A 24,134-nucleotide genomic window follows, 5' to 3' on the forward strand; every position below is an offset into this window, starting at 1 on the left:
TATTTTCATTATACAGATAGCCAAGTGGCTTTCAAATCACTAAAGTCTCTTAGTGTTTCGTCAAAGATACTGAAAGTATGCCTTGAACTCTTACTGGATCTGACATCCTATTTTACGATAAACCTGCAATGGGTTCCAGGGCAAAGTGTTGTCCATGATATTTGTAAAACAGATGAACTAGTCAAAGCAGGCGCCACTCTACAATTAGGCTCCGCAAAAGAGGGAATTTATATTTACTGTAGCTGAGAATCGGTGGAGTAAATCTTTCACTTACTCAGCAAGCATGCTGTGAATATGGCCCCACATGCCGACTATTAAAATTCGATAATAATGACATAAGAACTGTATCCGTAGTAGGAGTTTTAACAAGTCACCGCTTAATTGGTAGACACTATATATTATACATAAGGACTATTGTAGAGGCTGGCAGTAGGTAGTAGAAAAGGAGTCAATAAACCACGTTTCATGTGAATGCAAGGTTTTTGCAGGAAAATAAATGCAACTATCGATCGAGGGTTTCTTGACAATGTTACAAAGGTTGCACAGATAAAAATTTCTGTACTGAAGAACTTCAAGTTCAAAGAAGTGGTTCCACAATGCCCTGTACGTCGTTAGACAGACACCCTACACAGCTACTTTCATAACAATAATAGTTATTATTATTGTAGTGGCGGAAAATATTCCCCCAATAAATTTGATGAATACTGTTGTTTTCCCAGTTTATGTTCTGAGAAAATCAGGCGTACAAACGTAAAATCGACATGGTGGCGACGGAAAGAAAACTTCGTCGAGATCTCTAGCGACGGCTAAGGAATATTTTGAAAAAAAAAATATGCTGAAACGACAGATATTTAAAGATCATATATAGGCCTTAGGTTAGTTAGGTGATGATTGATGCTTGGACTGTTAAAGTCATCGCTTTGCTAATCGCTAAAATTTCTTAGCCAATGTGCATATAATATACAGCTTGATAATAAGCTTCTAAGAGAGTATATAAATATAGTGAATAGTTCAGAGGAAATTTTACATCCAAATACCAGTAAGTTAATTGACAGAAGGCTAAGTTCCTGGTAGGACCTAACATGGTGGGACATATAGCTTTATTATTTGACACTAAGAGAGTCGTCAAATAGGACTTCCAGTAACTTAATCGTCTCGTAGAAATTGGTTGAACAAGATTTCTGCTAATGCATATAGTTTCAAAGAAGGTAAGTAGTATTGGTGTTCGAATGAGCTCTACTTATAGACTACTGTGCTATTTGAGACCACCTATGTACATCTGTACACTACAAGTATAAGTAGCTTTCAGCATGAAGAAAGAAAGAAAGATCTTAGTATAGCCACTGAAAGTTCATGTACGCTTTTCAGGTGAAGTTCAGCGAAGGACAATAAGTATATTGACATTTTTCATTCCTCAACATATGTATGTATGTAGCTAAATATTGATGAAGTCTAATATTCGTTGGTATGAGTAATACTCCTACTAAGTGAAGTAGTAAGTTTCTGTTTTCTTGAGAATAAGGAAATAAAAATGATTAAAAAACGAATTTTCACAGATGAAAAGATTTTCAAAAGAAACAATATTGTTTTTCCTAACTACTGACAAGGTGCATGCATAAGCTTCTTTACAAGATAAGGTCGGATGGAAGCATGCTCGGCCATCGGATCCTAAGTGTGCTCTGCCCAATTCACAAAAAAAGAGATCCTGCAATCTGCGCCAATTACCGTGGGTTAAGCCTGCTTAATATCGCATAGAAAGTCTTACCGAGCCATGCTCCAAAACTTGGAAAAGAAAGTGAAAGGAAGGTCGACACAGACCACCTCTTTGTCATGTTGCCCGGATAGAAGGAACACTCCAGCCTTGAATTTTTTCAATTCAATACCGGTCGGTGGCAGCAAAGGAAGACGAAGACTTCCAAAGAAGTAGATTTTGTATCGGATGGTGATAAAAATGGATCCATTACGACAATCGTTAACACAAAAAATAATATGTGAAAACTGGCCATCCAGCCAAATATCCTTGACGCTCAAATAGTGCTGAGGTGATTGGTGAAGGTTGTGCTATAGTATGAGCATCTGCGGCCGGGAGAAATAATTAATGGGGAATGCTACAGACAATAAATAAAGAAATTTAAACGAGTCATTGCTGAAAAACGCCCGAAATTTGCGACTAGAAACGAGGCAATATTTTTCCATTACAAGATCGTTTAAAAGCTATTGCAATAAACAGCGGTTGGGAGCTTTTGTCTAACGGCCTCATAGCCCAGACCTTGCAACTTCGGACTAGCATTTTTTACGGTCAATACAAAAATGACCCACTGGAATACGGTTTACATAAGTAAAGGGTTATAAAATTGGCTTAATTCATGCTGGAGACTCTATTTCTTACATAATTTTGCGTACAAAAAATGAAATCTAAATTTGTTTCTACCTAAAGGGCGCTGCACTTGCCACCATTTAAATGCAACCGAGGTTATAAACTTAGTGCTAATTCATTTCCTTTAATTTTGTGTTATTATGCTTACTTGGCGGCCCGTTAATGGATTTCCCAGAGCAGCAAATGTAATTATGAACGCCAAATGTATAAAATCTGATTATGTCTAACGCTGTATATGTGTATGTATGTGTGCGTTTGTACATTAGAATTGCATAGGGTACTTACTTGCGCGCCAGACGCTTCCTTATGCCGGCCAACATCGTGCTGGAGCTAACGCTACTAACGCTGCTGGTGCTGACGCTACTGCTAGGGCTGCTGTACGCCTCAGTGCCTGCTTGATTTTCCGGTCGAGTCGGCCGTTTCAGGCAATTATGCGCCGCTACCAATTCAATTCTCTCAATTTCTATGCTTTTTTATAAAGATTTCGTTTCGTTTTTTTTTTTTCTTTTTTTCGTTTTGGTTTTTGTTTTTATAGCTTTCCGATTTTTCGTTGTGTGCGCGCGCGATCGAATAGTGAGCGCAAAAGGGCTAACAACACCAAAAAGAAGTGGAAAAATTGTTTTGCTACTAAATTTCCGCCGCGTCTAATGGGCTGCGCTGCTGTTCTTCGTTGCAATAAGCGCTAGCCACAAGGCGAATTATGAAATTTGTTTTTCTTAATAACAGCCACAGCCGCAGCCGCTGTTGTATCTGTTGGCGGTGAGTTCAACTGTTTTCATTCTCAACACTCGCGATTGCTTTTCGCGCGTCACCGCTCCAGCATCTTTCCGCTGATAGGCACGAATTCAATTTCACGGATTTCACTTGCGCGATTTTCAAGTACAAATTACTTTAGTTGAGTTTCATGTGTTTGCGCGTGATTAACGCGCCCGCGCTCAACCGCGTTTGGAGAGTGGGGCGTTTGCCGCAAGTATACGCGCACTCACGCACGCGCTAGCTATCCTCACAGTATCGAATTCAGCAAAAACCAATTGTGTATTGGTAGCGGTATGCGGTCGGTAGGCGCGCTTCATGCGATTTATTTGCTTATTATTGTAAGCTTTTTTTTTTTGCTTTCGCAGTGTTATATATTTTGACTGCGTCTTTATTTGGTTATACGGACTCGTATTTCGTTGGCTTTCTTGGCTACGCGCGCGCTTAAAAACACTTGTTTGTGTCTTTTTGCGCCTCCCAAGCGGCCAGGCGCGTCGTGTCTTGTTGCAGTAGTAGATGCGCCTCCGCGCTGCGTCGCGTTTGTAGTGACTCTGTAAATAACACAAGAAGAAGAAGAGGAAGCATAAGAAGAAAATTCAAACCAGAAGAATTCACATATTATTTTTTGTATTTTTTTGCTTTTGCAGAGTGTAATCGAAACTGCTGATGACAGAGAGAGAGGAAGAAAGCGCAAAAGGCGCACGCAGTGTTGTGCGGCATGGCTGGCAGTCAACACAACGCGTTTGCTCTGCGCTGTGATTTATTGTGGGAAATTCGATATTTTTCAAAAAGCAGGCAGGCAGGCATACACACACTCACTCACTCATTTATTTCTTTCTTTTCATACGCCATCTGTAAATGAAGTGTTTATGCCAACATAAACACCGAAATGATGATGTGCGAATCTCTCTTGTGTGCGCGCGCTCAAATTAATTACGTGGCATCTCTTTCATTACTTTGCGCTGCAGCAAAGATGGCTTTATTTCATTTTCAACAATTCAACTTTGTTTAATGATAAACTTTCAGCATTTCAATTATTTTCTTTTAATTTTTTTTTTTTTTTTATATATATTTTTCGCTGAGTTGGGTTTCTCGGCGCTGGGTTGCTTTTGAAGGCTGCTATAACGTGTTTATATTCTCTATTCTCATTAGTGATAGTATAATGTGTACATATGTACTACGTATGTATTGGATGGTGTACACTCGGTCCAATAAAAATGTCATTGAAGCTCTTTTTGAAATACATATGTACATACTTATATTCATGCCATATTACTAGTTAATAGTGATGAGTGATATTTGAGCTCTCAGAATAGACTCATTGCTTCAATTTCACTCGGTCATGAAAGCAATGGAAAATAAACTTAGCTCGCTTTCTTTATAAATGAAAACACAAATAAGTTTTTGCAGCTCTACTTTATCGTATAATATTCGTCGTAGTACAGTGTCTACAAAATATGGTAAGTTAAATCTCTATTTCACGCCATAATTTATTAAATTGAAACAGCTGAAGCTATACTAATTGAATAGAACAATATACGTCTTCGATTCGGCAGATTTTTACACAACTAACTGAGCGAACTTGTTAAAAGTGGTTCGCACACGAAGAGAACGTTCTTCGGTGGTCAAAAAAGTTAAGGTATCGGAACTATTACGTAATTAGGATTGTTGCCAGACATAAAAATGTCGAAGGACCAGCCAAAAACCACTTAAACTGCCGTTTCAAAGCGTTTTATAGCAATCCATTAACTGGTCATTTGGAAAGTCTCCAATCTATCAAAGAAAAACACATTACTTTAGCAAAATTCTTTTTTTATTCAACATATCTCCTTCACTGATTATAACGACCCTCCAACTTTTCCATCCCATTTTTGTAGTAAGAGTTATCCTTTGTTTCAAAATAGGCTCCAATTTTTCGATCACCTCTCATTTGACGAAAACCCCAGCGAGTATTCTGTTGAGATGTGGGAACATGAAAAAGTCGTTGGGGACCAGTTCTAGAGATTACGTAGAATAAGGGAGCAATTGGAAGCCCATCCTACATATATTGTCTCGAAACAGATCCTTCCTTTTTCAAGGTAGTCATTAAAAGTTATTCAAGGTGCAATCTAAAATACAGGCACCATAACCTTGCCAGTGGACGGTTGCGCAATTGCACGCTTTGGAGCGGGTTCATCGTGTGTAGTTCACTCGGATATTCGTGACTGTTATGACATTCACGTTCGGTTGATATCTTTAGAGTACCTACTATCTTGAACAACTTCACTTTATAGTCATCCAAATCATTCTGGAGCAGCATAAGGGTCCATTTTCAGCCCAGTCTTCCACAGGATTAGTTATGACGGAATACTAAAACTTGAAAGCATTCATAATCTTCAGCTCGCTATAAAAAAAATAAATCTACTATTGCTGATGAAACAAGCACGTTCTCCTCGTAATAAGCATGCAAACGACCAACGATTTTTTAAGGACACAGAAAGCTGTGATTAACAACTTAGGCGTAAGATTGGACGACAGATTAACCTTCTGGGTACAAATCCAGCACGTTGCAGGAAAGACAGCGAAAATTATCTCTTATCTTAGCAGACTAATTGCCAGAGTTACAGTATCTTACGGTACTGTGTCAGGTGACGCAATATTGGTCGTGAAGGTTAAGGGGTCATGTTCCCATTGACCTCCTAGCGCACGAAAGAAAAAAGAGATGTGAGATCTAATGAAATAAGATGGAAATAAGAAGAGCGCAATTGACCGAATAAAAAAAGACACGATACTCGCATGACAATGAATATGGAATAATCAGTATCGCGGTGTTGGATGGCCAGACTTATAAGAGATTTAAACTTATGAACAAGTCGCAATTTTGTAGAAGTCGACTTCTCACACAAAATATATAAATTGGTTAAAGTCGAAAAGATGACATGCTTATATAACGACGCGACAGAAAACGACGAGGAACAGACATTCTATAAACGGAAACTCACCGCCGTGGCTCCTGGTTGGGCCAATACTGGAAAGCTAAAAAACTGTGGGATTATTTAGAAATATGTAGCAATTTTACTACGCCGAAAATAGAGTGACCTGGACGTACTGGGACAGGTGCGCAGATATAAGTTTCTCAATGAGAGAAACAGAACGCCCCTATAAAATAATGCAAACGCGGTTTCAAGGTGGGCGACGGTTCCTTAGGGGGGTGGGGGTTTTAGTGACCTGAAAGTCAGAAGTGTCACCCGCTATATCTGTCGAGTCAGTACAGGAAATACGCACGTCGCTAAACCCGATAAACAATGAAATTTCCGCAAGGGATGACAGACGAATCAGGGTGAGATGGAATGCCTTAAGGGTATGAAAGATTGTCAAGGAGACGGAAAAAATTTACACAGACGGTTTCAAAAAGAGATCGTACAGACGAGCTATATGTGAAGCTCCATGAGAACATCTGTAGTCTTGTTCGAAGTCTTTATACTTCGTGGAACTTCGAAGTAATTCATATGTATGTATACAATTCTTTTTCTCCTTCTTATATAAATTTTGTAGAGAGCCAAAAACTTTAGGATTTGGTTTTCGAACTTCGAATAATGCTTTTTAAATTCTGACACACATGAGTAGTTTTCATTTGAAGTACTACTGTGCCCCAAAAATAAGGTGATATTGTATTTATTTTCAAAATTCTTTGTTTATTCTTCCAAATTAATTTCATCCCCTTCAAAGTAATCCCCACTAGATGTAGTACATTATGCTAACGGATGTTCCAAGCTTCGAAACACAGGTTGTAGTATCAATTTCCGGGATGGCCTTCAGTTCCGTCTTTGCTGCGGCTTGAATATCGTATAAAAACGGTGTCCCCGGAGCGGCCTTTTGAGCTTGGTGAACAGCCGGAAATCGCAGGGCGCCAGATCAGGTGAATACGGTGGTTGTGGAACGATATGGGTTGAGTTTTTGGCGAAATGATCRTTTAATGCAAATTCTTTGCTCAACAAATTTCGACATCGCTAAAAACGAAAAACTCACTTTTAGCAGCTCACAAAACGACACCGTATCTCAAACACTAATGAATATTTTGACATGAAATTTGACATAAATGTGACTGACCGTACTATCAATCTAAAAAAAAAAATATATAATTATCCAAATTCTTCGACGCACGTATATGACTTGACCTGACCTCTTACCATATTTTTAAGTACAATACTAAGGGAACTTAGCGCTGTTTTAATATCCATGAAATAGGACAAGCAAATGTCTACAATTTGAGTGCTATTCTCCGGGCATACAATTTCAAATTTAAGCTTTCACAGCATAAATTCACTGAAACCGCCAAGTTACTTTAAGAACTGCATAGGCGATTTGCTAGAAAAAGACACATCTCAAAAAACTTTCCGCCGCCTAATGACCACTTTGCCACAGAAAACCGCCATAATTGAAAAGACAATGGGAAAACCAAGTAAGCGTAACGCTGTTAATTCCAAGCCTATCTCAAATGCAAAGTGCAGCATTTCCGGGCAAGTGTTTTGGTTTTTCACTCGCATTCTGAACCAAAAAGCGAACCAAAGCATCAACATCAACGCCACCACCCACTCACCGGGACCAGCGAACACGAATACACGTTTACCGGCCAACCAACGCTCCCAGCTGAGTAAACCAGATTTTAATGGGCACCTCAGCATTTCAATCTCGGCAACTATAATTTCATAAACACGCCGTGGAAGAGTTGCCATCGTGGAATTGTAATTTATGTAGCCACAGCACGGAGATAACGAACGTAATGCGAGTGAGAACATAGAAAAAATACAACTTATATACGAATATATCTACATACATATGTTTATACACTTTTGTTCGTAAGTGTACATGCCGGCTCGGACTCCGACTCCTCCATGGACTATAAATGAGTAAATGAGTTGGAATAAAGCATTTGAAATACCATTGTCAGAATCAGCTAGACTCACACATATGTAATTGGTATTTTTGTACGTGAAAGTATATAGTTGTTTTCTACATATGTAGTCCGGGTTTATGCGAACACGGATTACTTTGAACTAGAATGGAAATGAATAGTTTGAAACTAGTCTAAGAGCCATGTCGTTTACACATAACAGATTTAATATTTCCGAATTTTCGACACTATGCAATGATTACATATTGTGTAGAGTTGCCACCTGACTAGTAATGTTCAAATGTTGGAAATATAGTAAATATTATACCAAACTAGTTCTGTAATCAAGAGTTTAACGGAAGTTCGAAACCAGCTTTACTAAATATCTGTTCTAAAGTTGCCGCGTGACTTTAATATTAAAAATCTTGTTAATAGTCATATTAATATCAACAATATTCTATAAAAATATCTGTTACAGAGTTGCCACCTTGATTTTAAATAGAAAATATTTTTTAAATCGAATATAGTACCAGTTCTCATAAAAAGTTATTGCAAATGTCTCAGTGCTGTCTTAGAAACTTCACTGAAAGAGAGAATAATGTTTCCACTCTAACATAAAACCAAATAATAGAAAGTAGAAACTGAAAATATTAGTAGAATTAAAAAACCCATTCGCTTAAAAAATGTGATTTCTATTATTTTGCGGTATTGCCACCTATTTCTGATTTAAATATATGTATGTTCATAAAAATATTATAACTAAATTTGCTTTAACAAATTGACTTTCACAACTTTGCATGAGAAACACAGTTTGCAATGAAGTCCAAATTATTGTACGCCTAAATGTAGGCAATGTTTTTTTATTTGGCTATTAAAAAGGCCCTATAAAATCTGTAAAAAAAATCTGTTGTCTATATTTAAGGTCGCTTTGATGCGTTATACTCCCAAATAGCGGCTAAATTTAATTAATTAACGTATCTGGCCAATTTTTCTATATTCCATTCAAAGATTGCCTACATTTAGGGTTATGTTCAAGAAGGAGTATAGCGCAAAAACTAGAAAAAAGGCAGAAATCTGAAACCATTTATAACGAGAAAAGAGGAAATATGCGACAACGTCATTTGAACTCATTGAGTCCGTAGGTGAGATATACATTTTTTTAAAGAAGGATACTTCTTGACAAACCCTTTCGAATTTCCGAGTGATTTTCTGGTACGCAACGTTTTATTTTAATAACACACAGTTTCGGACCACGCTTCGTAGCGTACAATTAAAATTATATTAAATAGAGTACGACTCTCAATTTAAAAGTATATGACTCTCATCAAGAAGAATGGGCAAGCTTGTTATGTAAAATATAAGTAGTAGGTAAGTTTATACCTTGACTTGGGAGTAAATTAGAATGATTAGACTTCAAATACCTAAACGTTTGCTTAATTTTATGCAAATTTTACAATTGCACAAGAATCTTTCTTCAAACATGACATCAGTTGGGCACTCCTAACGCGTTCATAATCTGAAAATTTCCTATAACTACCATTGCAATAATTTTTCTTTCTAGGAGTATGGTTAGGTTAGGTTGAAAGGTCCAATCTCACCAAACGGTTTAAAGCCGGGCGTTTGTGGTACCTATAACTCCTATAAAAGTGATCATGTAGACCCTCTAAATTAACGAAGCGCTTTGAGTCGATTACGAATTTTCTGCAGTAGCTAATAACCGTTTCGGCTACGTCTCCTGCTTCGCCTGTGGTTTTATTACCGTTTCAACCACAGCCTTACAAAAGCTGGACAATGGAGCTGAAAGGGATTGGATGTTTCCAGCTCACATACAACTTTCCATACAACTTTGACAGTTTGCATCCGTTTGGATTTTGAGCCTTACACCATGTACGTCTAGGTAAGGGCTCCTACGATTGCAACAAGATGAAGTTTATAATATTCCACTAAATTACTTGAGTGGAACGTTCTTTGGTATTCTAGGTTAGAAGCCTCTCGTAGTTGGGTTAATGCTGTTCCGCAGCCAAGATGAGGTCTATAGGTCCAGTGCTAGAACGCAAGATGACAACCGAAATCCAACTCTATCCCATTTCGTAGCGTGGAGTAACGGTGCCCTCTCTTGCTAGCACATCGGTTGTGCAATTTCTAGAGATTCCGCTATGAGCTTATAATAATGTAGCCTATCTTTGAGCGCACAAAAAGTTCAACGCTGGTACTGCCGCTCTATTTTCGGAGTTAATGCTTACCACCGTAAAAGAACCTGCACTTCGGTGCAGTAACTTTATTGCCACTTTCATAGCAAATATTCCAGGAGTATGAAATTTTAAGCATGTTGAGGGTTTTAGGACTTTTGAGACGTAAATAATGGAAAGGGTTGGAACAAGGCTCAATTGAAACTAATCGCTACAATTTCATACTTATAAACACACCAGTGTCCAGTATAGACAAAGATCGGGTCAGAAAGTGACGAAATTATATGCAAACAACTATTTTTCCTGGTGGGTAACTACGTACATATATATGTAAGCCGGTAGTGTACACTTGGCGCATAATTTCCCAAAAGTAGAGGCGCATAGCGTTCATTCTAAATTGTAAAAAGCAAAACGGCAATGTGGCAGAGGCGCTAAGTGAGCACAGGTGCGGAGTGCAGTGGTGGCAAACGCTCACCGCCAGTAACGGCGGCCTAAAGGTGAACTGAGTCAGTTGGTTCACTGTTTGTTTACTTGACTATTTTGTTTGCTGGCATTTCGCTGCAGCGTTTGACTCTTCCAACTTCCAATATTTGTTGGTGTTGTTTTAGAATTCATTGTCCATATGGCGAAGAGCAGCGTCTGTCGCCGTCTCGCCTCCCTTGTGTTCTTTGCAACGGCAATGTTGTCGTTGTTCCGCATTTGGTTTTAAATGCCACTTTGGACTCTCGCTTTGCTGGTTGTTTGTTGCTGCCGTTCATTTAACGGAAACATGCAACAACATTCGATATGCCCCACCGCGCATGCAATTATCCAGCGTCAAGGGAGAACACAATAAACGACTATTTACAGATGTATGGCAACAATACAAATGCACGTCGGTGCGCAAATGTCTGAATGTCTGTATGTATGTGTGTAAAAATATGTTACAATAGCACTCGGGAGTACCGAATATAGATACATACTTGTACATATGTGTGTCGGCTAACGTTGTCTGCTAACTGCTGCCGTTACTGCATGTGTGTTTGTTGGTTTTGTTGACGTCGCGTCAACGGCATTGCGCAAACTCTTTCACCACTTGCCACTTGCAACTGCAGTTGTTGCGCTTTCTGCGCTCGCTGTTATCACTATTTGCTCAACTATGTACAAGCCGGTGAACATAGTCACAAGGGAGCACAATAAAACAAATGAAGAGGCATATAAAAAAAAAGCGTGCAAACAGATGTGCGAGTGGTAAAGTTACAAGCGAAGTTATGTTTGCACATTAGGGTGGGTAGTTTTTCTATAAAAATCATATAGTGCGACCCTCTTTGTATATGTGGGATATGGTTGAATGAATTTGAGGCATGAGGAATGAGTCATGGCTTAGTATGTGCTATAAATTCTAGTTTTAACAGCCTTAAATTGGTGTCCATAAAGCACTTTTAAATTATGGTACATGCTGAAATTACTATTAATTTGACTGAAATGGTTGGGAAAGCAAAAAGTGATGAAGGTGTATGATTCCAGATTTTTGTTGTTATGGTTATTTTTAAAGATAAATATATTTGTACCGGAATTCGGTAGTCAGTACCTAAATACGGTACTCATGATATTTCGCTAAATTTTTGTTGTATTTAAAGGTAGTAGATTTTTAAATAATATATTATGTTTTGTACCTGAATTCGGTAGTCGGTACCTAAATACGTTAGTTACTCTATTTCTTATTATTTTTTTGTTGTTTTCAAATATATTTATTTTTGAGAAATATATTTTATTTTGTACCGAAATTCGGTAGTCAGTACCTGAACACGGTACTCATACTATTTCGTTAAATTCTTAATTTTTTGTTATTATGGTTGTTTTTAAAGGTAGTATTCTTTTAAGTTATATATATATTTTGCACCTGGATTCGGCAGTCAGTACCTAAATACGGTATTCATACTATTTATTAAAATTTTTTGTTATTGTTACAGTTGTTTTAAAGGTAGTCGATTTGTCAGTAATATTTTGAACCGGAATTCGGTAACTGCTATTTCACTAAAATTTGGCTTTTTTCAATCTAAATATTCTCTTAATTTGTAGTCAATACATGCTTAATTTATTTAAAGTACATAACGTTATCACGCAGTATACAAAATTTTTATTACCAAAAGTTAAAAGTTCATTACGTTTTTCAAACTTGCATGATTATTTACAATTTGGCGAAATGACGCGGATTTCAAAAATAGATGAAATATCCAATACGAGTTGTGTTCCAGAAATTTGCAGTTCAGCGTCATATTGGGTACCGAAACTCGATAAAAATATTTCGGTTAACATTTTTTGACATAAAATTTTTTGCAGGTACCTGCCTATTAGAATTATATAAAATATGGCAAACCTGTTCAATCTTTTTAGTACAGAGGGATCGATTATTGTTGTATTATTGCTTAAACTCTTCAAAGACTTCATCACTTCATGTCGGTATTGTTGAAGGTTAATGTTAGCTATTCAAGTATTTGAAAGATAACTCCTGAAATTTAGAAAAAATATTGTGGGTAAAGAATACATATACAATATATTTACTCTTTTCCAAATCTCAAAAAAGTTACTCCTAACGAAACTTGTAAGTCGATAAAGTTGAAGAGCTATTTCCACCATTAAAACACTATTAAGGGATATATAGTAGTGAGCCGAGAGATGCGAATATATCTTAAATTCAGGAAGTTTTAAGATTGAACCAACGACTTTCAGCTCATTACTCAGTGTTACACGTTAAGCCTCAGTGTTAAACACCAAAATCACACCTTAACTCAAGTTAATTCGAAAATTTTGTAAATCATAAAATCTGTCTAAGTTCTTGGCATTCGAAGTAAACACTACAATAAACTAGAGTTATCGAAAATTTGGTATAAATAGTACATTCGTTCATGGGAGTATTGTTTGCTAATCTAGGCCGGTAAGGCGAATAAAACGCGTTAATGAGAATATTTTGTGAATTACCAACTCCATAAATTGCAATTGTATTTGACGTTAAACTCCGAACTCACTAAAAACTTGAATTTGTTGAAAATAAACACTTAAGTGATCAATAAACTCGAGTTAGTCCAAAATTTTGTAAATCTGAACTTCAGTTACCCTCTTAGTTGTAGTCGACGGACTATTTCTTCAACAACAAACTCTATATCCTTTTTTCGATGGTACACTCCGAAATGGCTAAAGAACTCGGGTTTGTAAAAACACACATAATATACAAATAAACTCGTGTTAGTGCGTAAAATTTGTAAACTCATTGTCTCTTAGTGCTATTTGACGTAAATACCACATTAATTCGAGTTATTGCGATTATTTGTTTAATTATAAACTCCACTTATGATGACAGTGTTTTACGCTCAACTCAACAACGAAAAAAACACGTTAAAATAAAAACGACGAGTTTGTGGAGAGAGCAACTAGAATTACTAATAAATTTTAAGATTTATAACCATGTCTGGCACTATTGCTTAGTTTAGCAAATAAATTAGAGTACTGAAAACTATACTTGTTGAATAAACTCCCTGTATGTAAGTTATATTTGAAGTTAAACTCTAACTCGTTGAACTCGAGTTTAATTCAAAAGTCACTAGAACCAGCAATCATCTAAGAAATAAGAAAACTTTGCAATTAATAGCTATATATAATATGTGAGTAGTGTTGGACTGAACACTAAAGCAGTCAATAAACTCTAGTTAGTCAGAAAATTCAGTGAATAAAAAAACTCTGACTGAACGTTACATGCCAAAAAGGGGTTTTACCGCCACTTGATGACATTAGAAATCTTGACTAGAGTAAACAATTTAAAGCATCCTAAGGAAATTGCAACAGAAAAGTAGTAAAATATATGAAAGCTAACTAAAAGCAGCGACAATGTCCGGTTCTGTCTCACATTCTGTGGTACATAGGTAGGTATGTATACATGTGTATGTGTATGCACGTTTACTTTGTGACAATATAATATATGATATGCCAGAGTTTGAATTACATTTGTAAAGAAGAAAGCAAAAACAAAATCACCATTGTGTAGTTCAAAAAGCTATTATTCGGCTACAGCTAATAAAAGTATGGACATTTTGAGAGTATATACGTTGCCTACATACATGCATACATATGTGCCGGAAAATGACTTTTATTGCAAACACTATTACAGTGTGTGTGTGTATGTATGAAAAAATCCAATTTGAATAGCCGAACAGTAAGTAATTTGAATTTACTGCCGTCTGCCAAATGCACTGTGACTATTCTAACTATAGTCAGGACATTAATAAACGCGCCAATGCAAAGAAAAGCGCAAAAAAATTATAAAAAGAAAACTATAAAATAAATACATATCTGTCTTTCATGCATATATTCCATTATTGTGCAAAATTTGCACTGGCATAGAATTCCAATATGCCGGCTTTGGCTTTGAGTCTTTTGCATCTTCTCATGCTGCCTACATTGCATAGCTTTTTGTCATCACTCGCATTTTGAATGGCGTAAAAACTAAAGGAAAGCAATCAAGCATTTTTTCGCAAAAGTGCAGTGCGAACTAGTGCCGAGCGCACAACATTATGTTTAAACAATAGAACACACACACATATTTAGCATATAGTAGAACCTAAAGTTACATACTAACTTTATACTATCGCCGCACAATGCACACTACTAGCATTGCAACAGCTTTTGTTTCGAAACTTCATTTTTATTTTACAACAACTATTGCTATTGCTATGCCTCTATAAAGCTTAGTTCTTCCGCCGCTCATCATCACTGTGCTGCTTTCTTTGCTTTATTGAGTTGCCAACAATGGCAAAGTTTGAGTACCAACAGTGTGTAACAAAAGTAAGTAGCTGCACGCTGAAGTATTAAAAAAGTATGAGGGGGGTTTGAAAAGTCACTGATTTTAGGGTTTAGGAAGTTGTTATCCAAACACATTTGCTTTTACATGGGAGTCCATCCGCTATCGTAGACAACAATTGAAGTTGTCCGCAACCAATTAATAGCGAAAGGATCTTGGTTTGCCGACTTACAAAATCTAACTCGTGTAGGAATTGAACCCAAACGAGCATCAAGCGTTTCGCACCTTCGGCGAATGAACCCAAAACGAAGTGACCACCAATCCCGATTTTCACTAGAAGATCCCTTGAAGGTACAAATGAAACTAGGAAGTGAAGCAAAATACTTTTACCGGCTTTGATGAATATTCACAGAGGAAAGTTTCATATGAATACTGTATTATGCTGTTACAACAGAAAAAATGCACCAACAATTTGGAGATATTCTGGGGTGTTGAAAGTTTTTGGAAAGCTATAAACGCGGATCCGTTATGTTTATGAGAAATCGACTGTCGAACTGCTCCTTGATCTCTACTTTGTAAATACCTCAAACATCATCTGGGCACAATAAATCATAGGTAGCAGGGCACATCCTCAATTATTTCTATTATCTGGTGCACAGCTGAACAGTATCTAAAATTCCGCCGAAGTGGTACCCCGCTGGCATTTATGGCGAAATTTTGCATTTCTCTTACGAAAAAAGAAGTTTTTCTTTAGTTTATGTCTAGAGCATTGACATTGCTACAGAACTTTCATCAAGTTGTTGTTCGACAAATATTATTCTTTTTCATTGAGAATTATGCCCTTGGCAGCTACTTTTGAGAAATCTCAGGAGCGATTCCACTATGTTGGCTTCAATAAATCGAGCCTTATCTGTGTTTTGAATATACTTATATACAATTTATGCAGGCTAGTCGAAGCTCATTAGCAGTCGAATACTATCCTCAAGTAGCTACACATTTTATTCCTTAGTATATATATATTATACTATCTAGCGATGTAGGCTTGCATTTTTAGTAATTTTAAGGGAATCAAAAAATAAGCGGCTTATCGGGTCAACCTCGTACGCATCACTTTCCTACCTAAATACCTGAATACACAATCTTTTGGACCATAGACTCAAAAGTATACCAGAGTATGCGCTGTCAAGAAGAATGAAATTGAACTCCGAAGTGTGCAGTCACTTGGCTTAAGTAGTGGTGGGTGGAGGATTCCTGTGCAAACATTGCTAGAAACAGAGTACAAGAAAAAACTTCTCAAAGTGCAAAATATTTAGTTGCACTACAACAAAAACAAAAGAAAAGCAAATAAGTTGAGAAGTGGAATAATGGTAGCAGCTGATAAAACAACAGTTTGCCATGGTGAGTATCAGTTTCAACAAACAAAAAAGGCAAAAACAGAAACTGAAAAAAAAATTGCAATAACTGAAAAACTGAAAAAAATAAATTTAAAAAAACAATAAGGAAGGGCTAAATTCGGGTGTCACCGAACATTTTATACTCTCGCATGATAAAGTGATAATCGAGATTTCATTATCCGTCATTTACATATTTTTTTATTTTGCTGTAAATTAATTAGATTAGATCAATTTGTGTACTTTAAGTATTGAATTGCATTTTCGTTTATTTTAGTTGCATTGAAAAGTTATAGTCCGATCACGACAATTTTTCCACAAGGGATACCTCAGCTCAAATACCGTATTTGTGTAAAGTTTTATTCCGCTATCATCATTGGTTCCTAATGTATATATTATACCTGTCTCTTATACACATCTAGATGTGTATAAGAGACAGGTATGGGAGGTGGGCGTGATTATTATCCGATTTCTTCCATTTTTGAGCTGTATATGAAAATGCCTGAAGGAAACGACTCTATAGAGTTTGGTTGACATAGCTGTAGCAGTTTCCGAGRTATGTACAAAAAACTTAGTAGGGGGCGGGGCCACGCCCACTTTAACAAAAAATTACGGCCAAATATGCCCCTCCCTAATGCGATCCTTTTTGCCAAATTTCACTTTAATATCTTWATTTATGGCTTAGTTATGACACTTTATAGGTTTTCGGTTTGCGCCATTTTGTGGGCGTGGCAGTGGGCCGATTTTGCCCATCTTCGAACTTAACCTTCTTATGGAGCCATGAAATACGAGTACCAAGTTTCATCATGATATCTCAATTTTTACTTAAGTTACAGCTYGYACGGACGGACGGACAGACAGACTTCCGGATTTCAACTCTACTCGTCACCCTGATCATTTTGATATATATAACCCTATATCTGACTCTTTTAGTTTTAGGACTTACAAACAACCATTATGTGAACAAAACTATAATACTCTCTTTAGCAACATTGTTGCGAGAGTATAATAAAAACAGAAATCAGTTAGCCAAAGAAAAACTAACATCTGTAACAATTTCTTCGCTGGCGTGTAAATCTCAGCATTCCAGTAAGTTTTTCTTTCGCACAAAACTTTTGTAATGAAACACTGAAATTGTGTACTCATCGCATTTTGTTGTTATTATAAAAAACACATGCTCACACATACATATATATTTAATTTAAATAAACAAAATATAAAATAAATTGGTTGAAGTTAAATATTTTTGCTTCAATCTTTGCGGTAATCCAGGGATTTAAAAGAAAGCTAATGGAGTTTGAAAGTAACCACACACACACACATACATACCTACTTACATAGCGCGCCTGGGAGTTTTGGTGAAGAAACACATTAGGCTGTTGTTGTTGTGCCATTTCGTGTCTAATATTGTTTGTTGTGAAAAGTGAAGCTGGAAAATACTAAGAAGTTCTTGGCTTAAGTTGAAATTAAGAATGAACTTTTTCAATAGCAAAGTTTTAGCATGAAATTGGCATAAGGCTATATTCACTTCGCAGCATAAATTGCATTAAAATTTATTGGAATAAGTCTTGGTATGTCATTTATGTTCTAAGATGACTTAAAGGTGTGGATTTTCAGGGGTGTTGAATGTAACTCGGACTTCAAAGTGTTATAATCGACCATAAGACGTGGGGAGTGGGATAGATATCGAGACTTAAAGAGGGAAGCGAGATGCAGACAAAAAAAAAAAAAAGAGACGCGACAAGCTGGCCAAGCGGGGTAATGCTCGAAAGTTCTATGAATAGATGCGGCGACTAACCAATGGTTTTAAAACTGGGGCATACTCTTGTAGAATCCCCAGATTTGTTCTACTGGCTGATACCCAGAGCATACCAAATTTATGGAAAAACACTTCTCCTGAATGGCTGAACGAAGAAGTTCGAATAGCAATTACCCGTCTGAAGAATAATAAAGGGGCGTGAGCCGATGCATTAACGGCCGAGCTATTCAAATACTGCGGTGAAGAACTGATAAGGAGCATGCATCAGCTTCTGTGTAGAATATGGTCGGACGAAAACATAATCGATGATTGGAAGATAAGTGTGCTCTGCCCAATCCACTAAAAGGAAGACAACACAATCACGAAAAGCAGCTGCCTTCATGTCGCTATGCCTGAATTTTGTATTCCTCGTTGAGCAATAGCTCCATCAGGATTGGGAAGGTCTCCTCCGAGCCGTTCGATATTAACTGTGGTTTCAGACAAGGCGATTCCCTATACAAGTCACTCATCATCGCCATCCTTCTACATCGTGCAGAGGTAGGTACAGACGATGACAACATCTGTTGAGTCGACGTTACGAGTTTTCGAAAGAAAGTTTCTGCAGAAGATTTATGGTCCCTTACGCATTGACAACGGCGAATATCTCAGTCGATGGAACGATGAACTGTAGGAGATATACGACGACATTCAGTGAACTATGGGGCAGCTGGTACGCTGGCTAGGTCATGTCGTCCAAATGGATGAAAACACTCCAGCTCTGAAAATATTCGACATTGCGTCCGCCGGGGGAGGTAGAGGAAGAGCTTTATTCCGTTGGAAAGGCCAGGTAAAGAGGTTCTCGGCTGTACGTGGAATCTCCAATCGGCACCAACCTGCGAAAAAGAAGAAAGCCTGGCGCGCTGTTGTAAACTTGGATTTAATCGCGTAAGCGGTGTCTACGACAAGGGTGAAGGGTCTATTGAACTGATCGCGCTCGGTTCTTCTTTGTTATTTGTAGTCATTCCCTTTAATAACTTCAAATATTTATGAAAAATAAATTGAATTCATGGCACACACACACACACACACAAACCAAATTTCATGTAACTCAGCGCTGAGCTTGCTTTCTTCATATTTGCAAAGAAATTGGCGCAATCATCACTATTTTCCATATCTATAAATAACTGTAGAATGTTTTCGTGCCTTTCCGTGCGGCTTTCCGCGCGCTTGCCGCAAACCAAATACCTCAAAGGCAACTTCGCGTAAATATGAATACAAAATTTGCATTTTCCAATGCGCAGCCTTTGTTGTTGTTGCAGTTTGTTGTTGCTACTATTTCTAATTAGTGACGTGCGACTTTGAAGGAAGAATCTGCAATTTTCCGCAAATATGAATCGCAATGGCTTTTGACAAAATATTATGCCGCAAGTCGCATTTGCATGAAGAAGTAGAAGAGGAGGGGCTACGGCGCATCGTTGTTTTTGTCGCCGCGATCGTGATGACAACGCACGTCTCGTGCCACTTGTGGCGCGCGCGCTATCGCCGTTTGATGTGCGAAAGCACAAATGCACCAGCGGACGGCGGACGCAACGGCATCTGTGTTGGAGGCATCGGCACAAAAGCGCTGGGTGGTCACGTAAATCAGTTGCGCTTAATGCTGCCGATTCGCTAATGCTAATGCGCGCCGTTTTCAATTTATGACTTGTTTATTCGCACCAGACACACATACACATACACATTGACACATAGACGAATCAGTGCTGTCACCTAACTATATAAACTCACATACAAACAATGTGGGCGCATTAAAATCAGCTCATTCGCAAATCGGCATGTGTCGCCCGATATATTGGCGCAAATCTAGGTTTTGTTTATTTTCAGCATTTTCATATGTGATTGTGTGCATGTGTGTGTGCGTGTGTTTATGTACTCGTATTTATTTATTTATGTGACATTTATGAATTTTGTGCATTTTGCAAAACGCAAAGATCGCTTTGGCTGCATTATGAATTTTAAAATAATAAATTTTGCAAATCGTAAACGAAGAAGAAGTCGCCCCTGTTGTTGGCGTCAGTGAAATTGCACAATTTCGTGAATGTGGAAAAATTTTGTAGAAGATAATTATTTTGCATGATTTTTGCAATTTTCGTTGACACATTCATATCTTCATTCGACAATGTATGAACTGCACTTCTGCATACTAGTTGCAGACTAGACCTTTTCGGATCAGATTTTATGCTGCTGGTTTTGTTGTTGTAAACGTTTAAGCTTCACGAGTAGATGATTTGTAGTAGAACATATTCAATTCTTTCTAATTCTGGATCAGTCTAAATCTATTTTATAACCATTTCATTAAAAGTCTTTTCATAAAGCAAATAGTTTGTCAGAAGCAGTGAAGTTTCTAAAACAAAAGCAAGAAAAAGCAACAACTTCGGTTGCACCAAACCTAGTAGTATACCCCCGTTTATAAACAAAACAAAAATACAAAAAAAAAAAAAAAGCTTCCATACAAGAACTTCACTTTGATTGGCCACTTCGTATGGCAGCTCTACGCTATAGTGGTTCGGACTGAATTTTTTTTTTCAGAGAGTGCTATTTTTGCCCCTAAGATAATATTCATAAAAATAGCTCGCCAAATATAAAAGCTCTCCATACAAGCACTTAATTTCGCTCATTTAGTTTGTATGACTGCTCTAGATATACTGCTCCGATATCGCCGGTTCCAGCAAATGAGCAGCTTTTATGTGAGAGAAGCACGAGTTTCTGATTGATATCTCGAAAAATGAGGGCGCGTATATATCGACGGATAGAAGGGCATAGCTAAATCGAGTAAACTCGTGATGCTGACCACTTACTTTACGAAATATATATGTACATATAGGACTTTACCTTCTGTGTATTAAAAATATCCTGGCTATTTTAATATGCCCTGTTCAGTATTTTAAATATTATCAGAACAGCCACACCCTATACGGATAGTAGCAAGACCTTCGATTACTGTAATTTTAGAGAACAAAACATTAGATCTATTGACCTGCAATCGAATCACACCTAACTTAACCCCACCTGAAAGTTGGACACTCATATTGCATAAATTCATTTAAAACATCAATTTCGAAGATTCAATATAAGTTTAGAAATAATAGAGCATCTGCCATCCATACGAGCCATACGAGCTTTGGAGCTCTTTCCAGTTTTATAATCAGTATTTTATTTAATCGTCTTTATTTTTTCACATCGGCAAACAGAGTGATCTGGAGGTCATTTAAAAAAACTGCTAAATTGGTTCGATGTCAGCGTATCCGGCAAATGAGAAACATTTTGTGAAACGTGTGAAAAATTTAGATTAATATCTAAAAAGCTGAAGAACAAGTTCACATATGAATCTATAGGCAGACAGACGGATACGGCTTAACCAACTAAACTTGTCACCTTGGCAATTTTTATTTCGTCACATTTCTTTGCCTGGACGGAAGAAAAATTTATAGAATCAATCTCTTGCCCGAAAGATGGCAAAAAGGTATTGAATCAAAATGGAAAATATAAATTTCATAACACAACAACAACAACAAAAAAAAATGTTCAAGTTTCATTAGAATTGGAATTGCTTAGAGGGCGACACAAAACATAAATATGTTTTATGGAATCTCCGACGTCCGGCATATTTAAGAGCTCAGAGTATAATGATAATATAGATTTGCCAAATTTATTGTACTTCAATTATCAGATACTCAATTGGAAAAATTTTAAATTTCTTTGATCCCGTTGCCGATCTCTAAGAAGGGCTCGGAAAAAAGGTAACTGGTGGGAGCAAGCTTTTTCACGGCTTAAAAGTGGTTAACAAAAACTTTATCTCTGAGAAAAACTCTTAGATGATCAGCCGCTTAGGAGAAATTCTTCAACGATTCTGAAAACAGTGTTTAGAAGAAAAACAAATGAATTCATATCTCAGAACCAAGTTACAATAGACGAGTCTATTAATCGCTGGTTAAAAATGTATCAATAATACGAAATAGTACTACGGAAGAAACAAAATATTTTAAGCCCTCATGTTGATCGGTGTGAGGTTTAACTTTATTTACTAAACTTAGAGCTTCGGCTACTGTTTTGTGAGGTTTTTTGCTAGTCAAAAAGAGCGAAACGAAATTCACATACATACTTCTTGGGTAATCTTCTCGGAGTGCAATTTTTGTAGTCTTTATTCGCTAGCTCCTTTCTATATAAAAGCTTACGGTGTATTTATACACCATACATATTTTACAACATATGATCATATATTTATATACATATATATACATACATGTATATGTTCAAGCAATTGCACCCATAAGTTCCTACATTCAATCGCTGCGCTCTCTTGGTTTTGATGTGCATTTCGCAATTACAAATTTCAATTTTTATTAAATTGTCCGCAGCTAGCGCAATAACAACAGCAAAAACAAAACCGCAACGACGACATTAGCATCGGAGTCATTGCTTCATTTATAATTAAAAACTTCTGACTTTTGAAGCACTTTGCTGCAGCAACTCACTCGAATCGGGTGGCCGCTGAAAATGAAGTACATTTTTATTTTTGTTGTTATGTTTTTGTAATAACGCTATTTGCTCCCCTTTTTTTAGCTGTTTTCGTTTCTTAATTGTTGAGACTGCAATATGATTTGATTATTTATGTGAATTCTTTTATTGCGGCATTCCACTGTGGTCCAAACATTCCCTGGATGAAGAGCAATTCTTTTTAGAAAGCGTGTATTTTGTCCAAGCTTTTAGGGGTCCAAGCATTTAGGGATTAGAGCTACAGTCTGATACCGGATATCTATTCGTGGATAGCCATAAAATATGGGGACTTGAATTTCCACCAAACTCAAATACTAAGTGAACATGGGCGCTTTAGAAGTTGTACAGGTGCATGTACAGATTCCAGCACGACATTAGTCGAAATTGAGCATGTATTCTTTTATTGTCCTCGCTCTTTAAGTACAAGGGGAAAACTTAAAACCACACTCGGTTGTTAATTATGACAAAACTGATGTCATACAGAGCAGATTAGATGTTCAGCAGTTCGAAAGGAAACTCAAATGTCTTTTCACTCCCACGTAGTAATGGTTTTCCAATAAGGATGCTACGAGAGTAGTAGACCGATAGGGACAGCAAACGACGACATATTTTTTCCGCTCTTTTGACATTTTTCTTCAGAAAGATTTGCCATTTTGTCATAATCGTCCTGTCAGATCAACAATTGAGCGTCTAGTGGAAAAATTTGAATCCACAGGCAGAGTACAAAATGTTCCCGCGCCAGTGAGACAAAGATGTACCTCTAGTGTCGAAAATATGGCTGCCGCTAGCGCATCAATTGAGGAAGGCATTGGGTATCTCTGTGCCATCGTTGTGGCGAATTTTGTGAAAAGATGATAAAAATAATCAGAATTTTCATCGAAAAACCATCTTCATTTCTGGCTGAATGGCTTCGTCAGCAGGCAGCAGTCCACATGTAATCGATAAGTCAACATTGCATTCCGAAAACATTGCGGTTTGGTGCGGTTTATGGGCCGGCGGCGTCATTGGGTCGTACTTCTTCCATGATGATTAAGACCGACGCGTTACTGTGAATGGGAATCGCTACCACGCAATGATAACCGAATATTTTTGCCCCGAATTAGATGATATGGATGTGGATGGGCAATTTGTGGTTCCAATAGGATGGCGCCACAAGCCACACGGCGAATGTCACAATCGATTTATTGAACACCAAGTTTTGTTATCTCATGAAATGACCCCTTGGTCGTGCGATTTGACGCCATTAGAATATTTCTTGTGGGTCTCCGCCAAGTCTACGATCTATGCCAACAAGCCAGCGACGACCAAAGAATTTCGTTCGTTCGAATATGGAACGTGAAATTGCAGCAGTATAGGCCGATTTATGCTTGAAAACCGTTGAAAATTGTGTTCAGCGTTTGAACTTCTGTACGCGTGTCCGTTGTTGTCATGCTAAAGAGAACGAGTTCCATAAATAGTGGCTTCGAAAGTATGTACTATACTTTC

At 37.4% G+C, this 24,134-nt stretch overlaps 1 protein-coding gene across 2 annotated transcripts in view; it reads right to left on the reverse strand.

Moving 5' to 3' along the window:
- Window positions 1–24,134, reverse strand: part of LOC108968813 — a 156,146-nt gene that overhangs the window by 108,012 nt on the left and 24,000 nt on the right. For both annotated transcript variants that reach the window (XM_018933082.1, XM_018933081.1), the window contains exon 2: window positions 2,663–3,681. In XM_018933082.1, the coding sequence (XP_018788627.1) occupies window positions 2,663–2,697 (35 nt within the window). In that variant the 5' untranslated portion in view covers window positions 2,698–3,681. The remainder of the gene's footprint in view (window positions 1–2,662; window positions 3,682–24,134) is intronic.

This window comes from Bactrocera latifrons, unplaced genomic scaffold, assembly GCF_001853355.1.
Source record: "Bactrocera latifrons isolate USDA-ARS-PBARC rearing strain unplaced genomic scaffold, ASM185335v1 scaffold_23, whole genome shotgun sequence".
Classification (NCBI taxonomy): Eukaryota; Metazoa; Arthropoda; class Insecta; order Diptera; family Tephritidae; genus Bactrocera; species Bactrocera latifrons.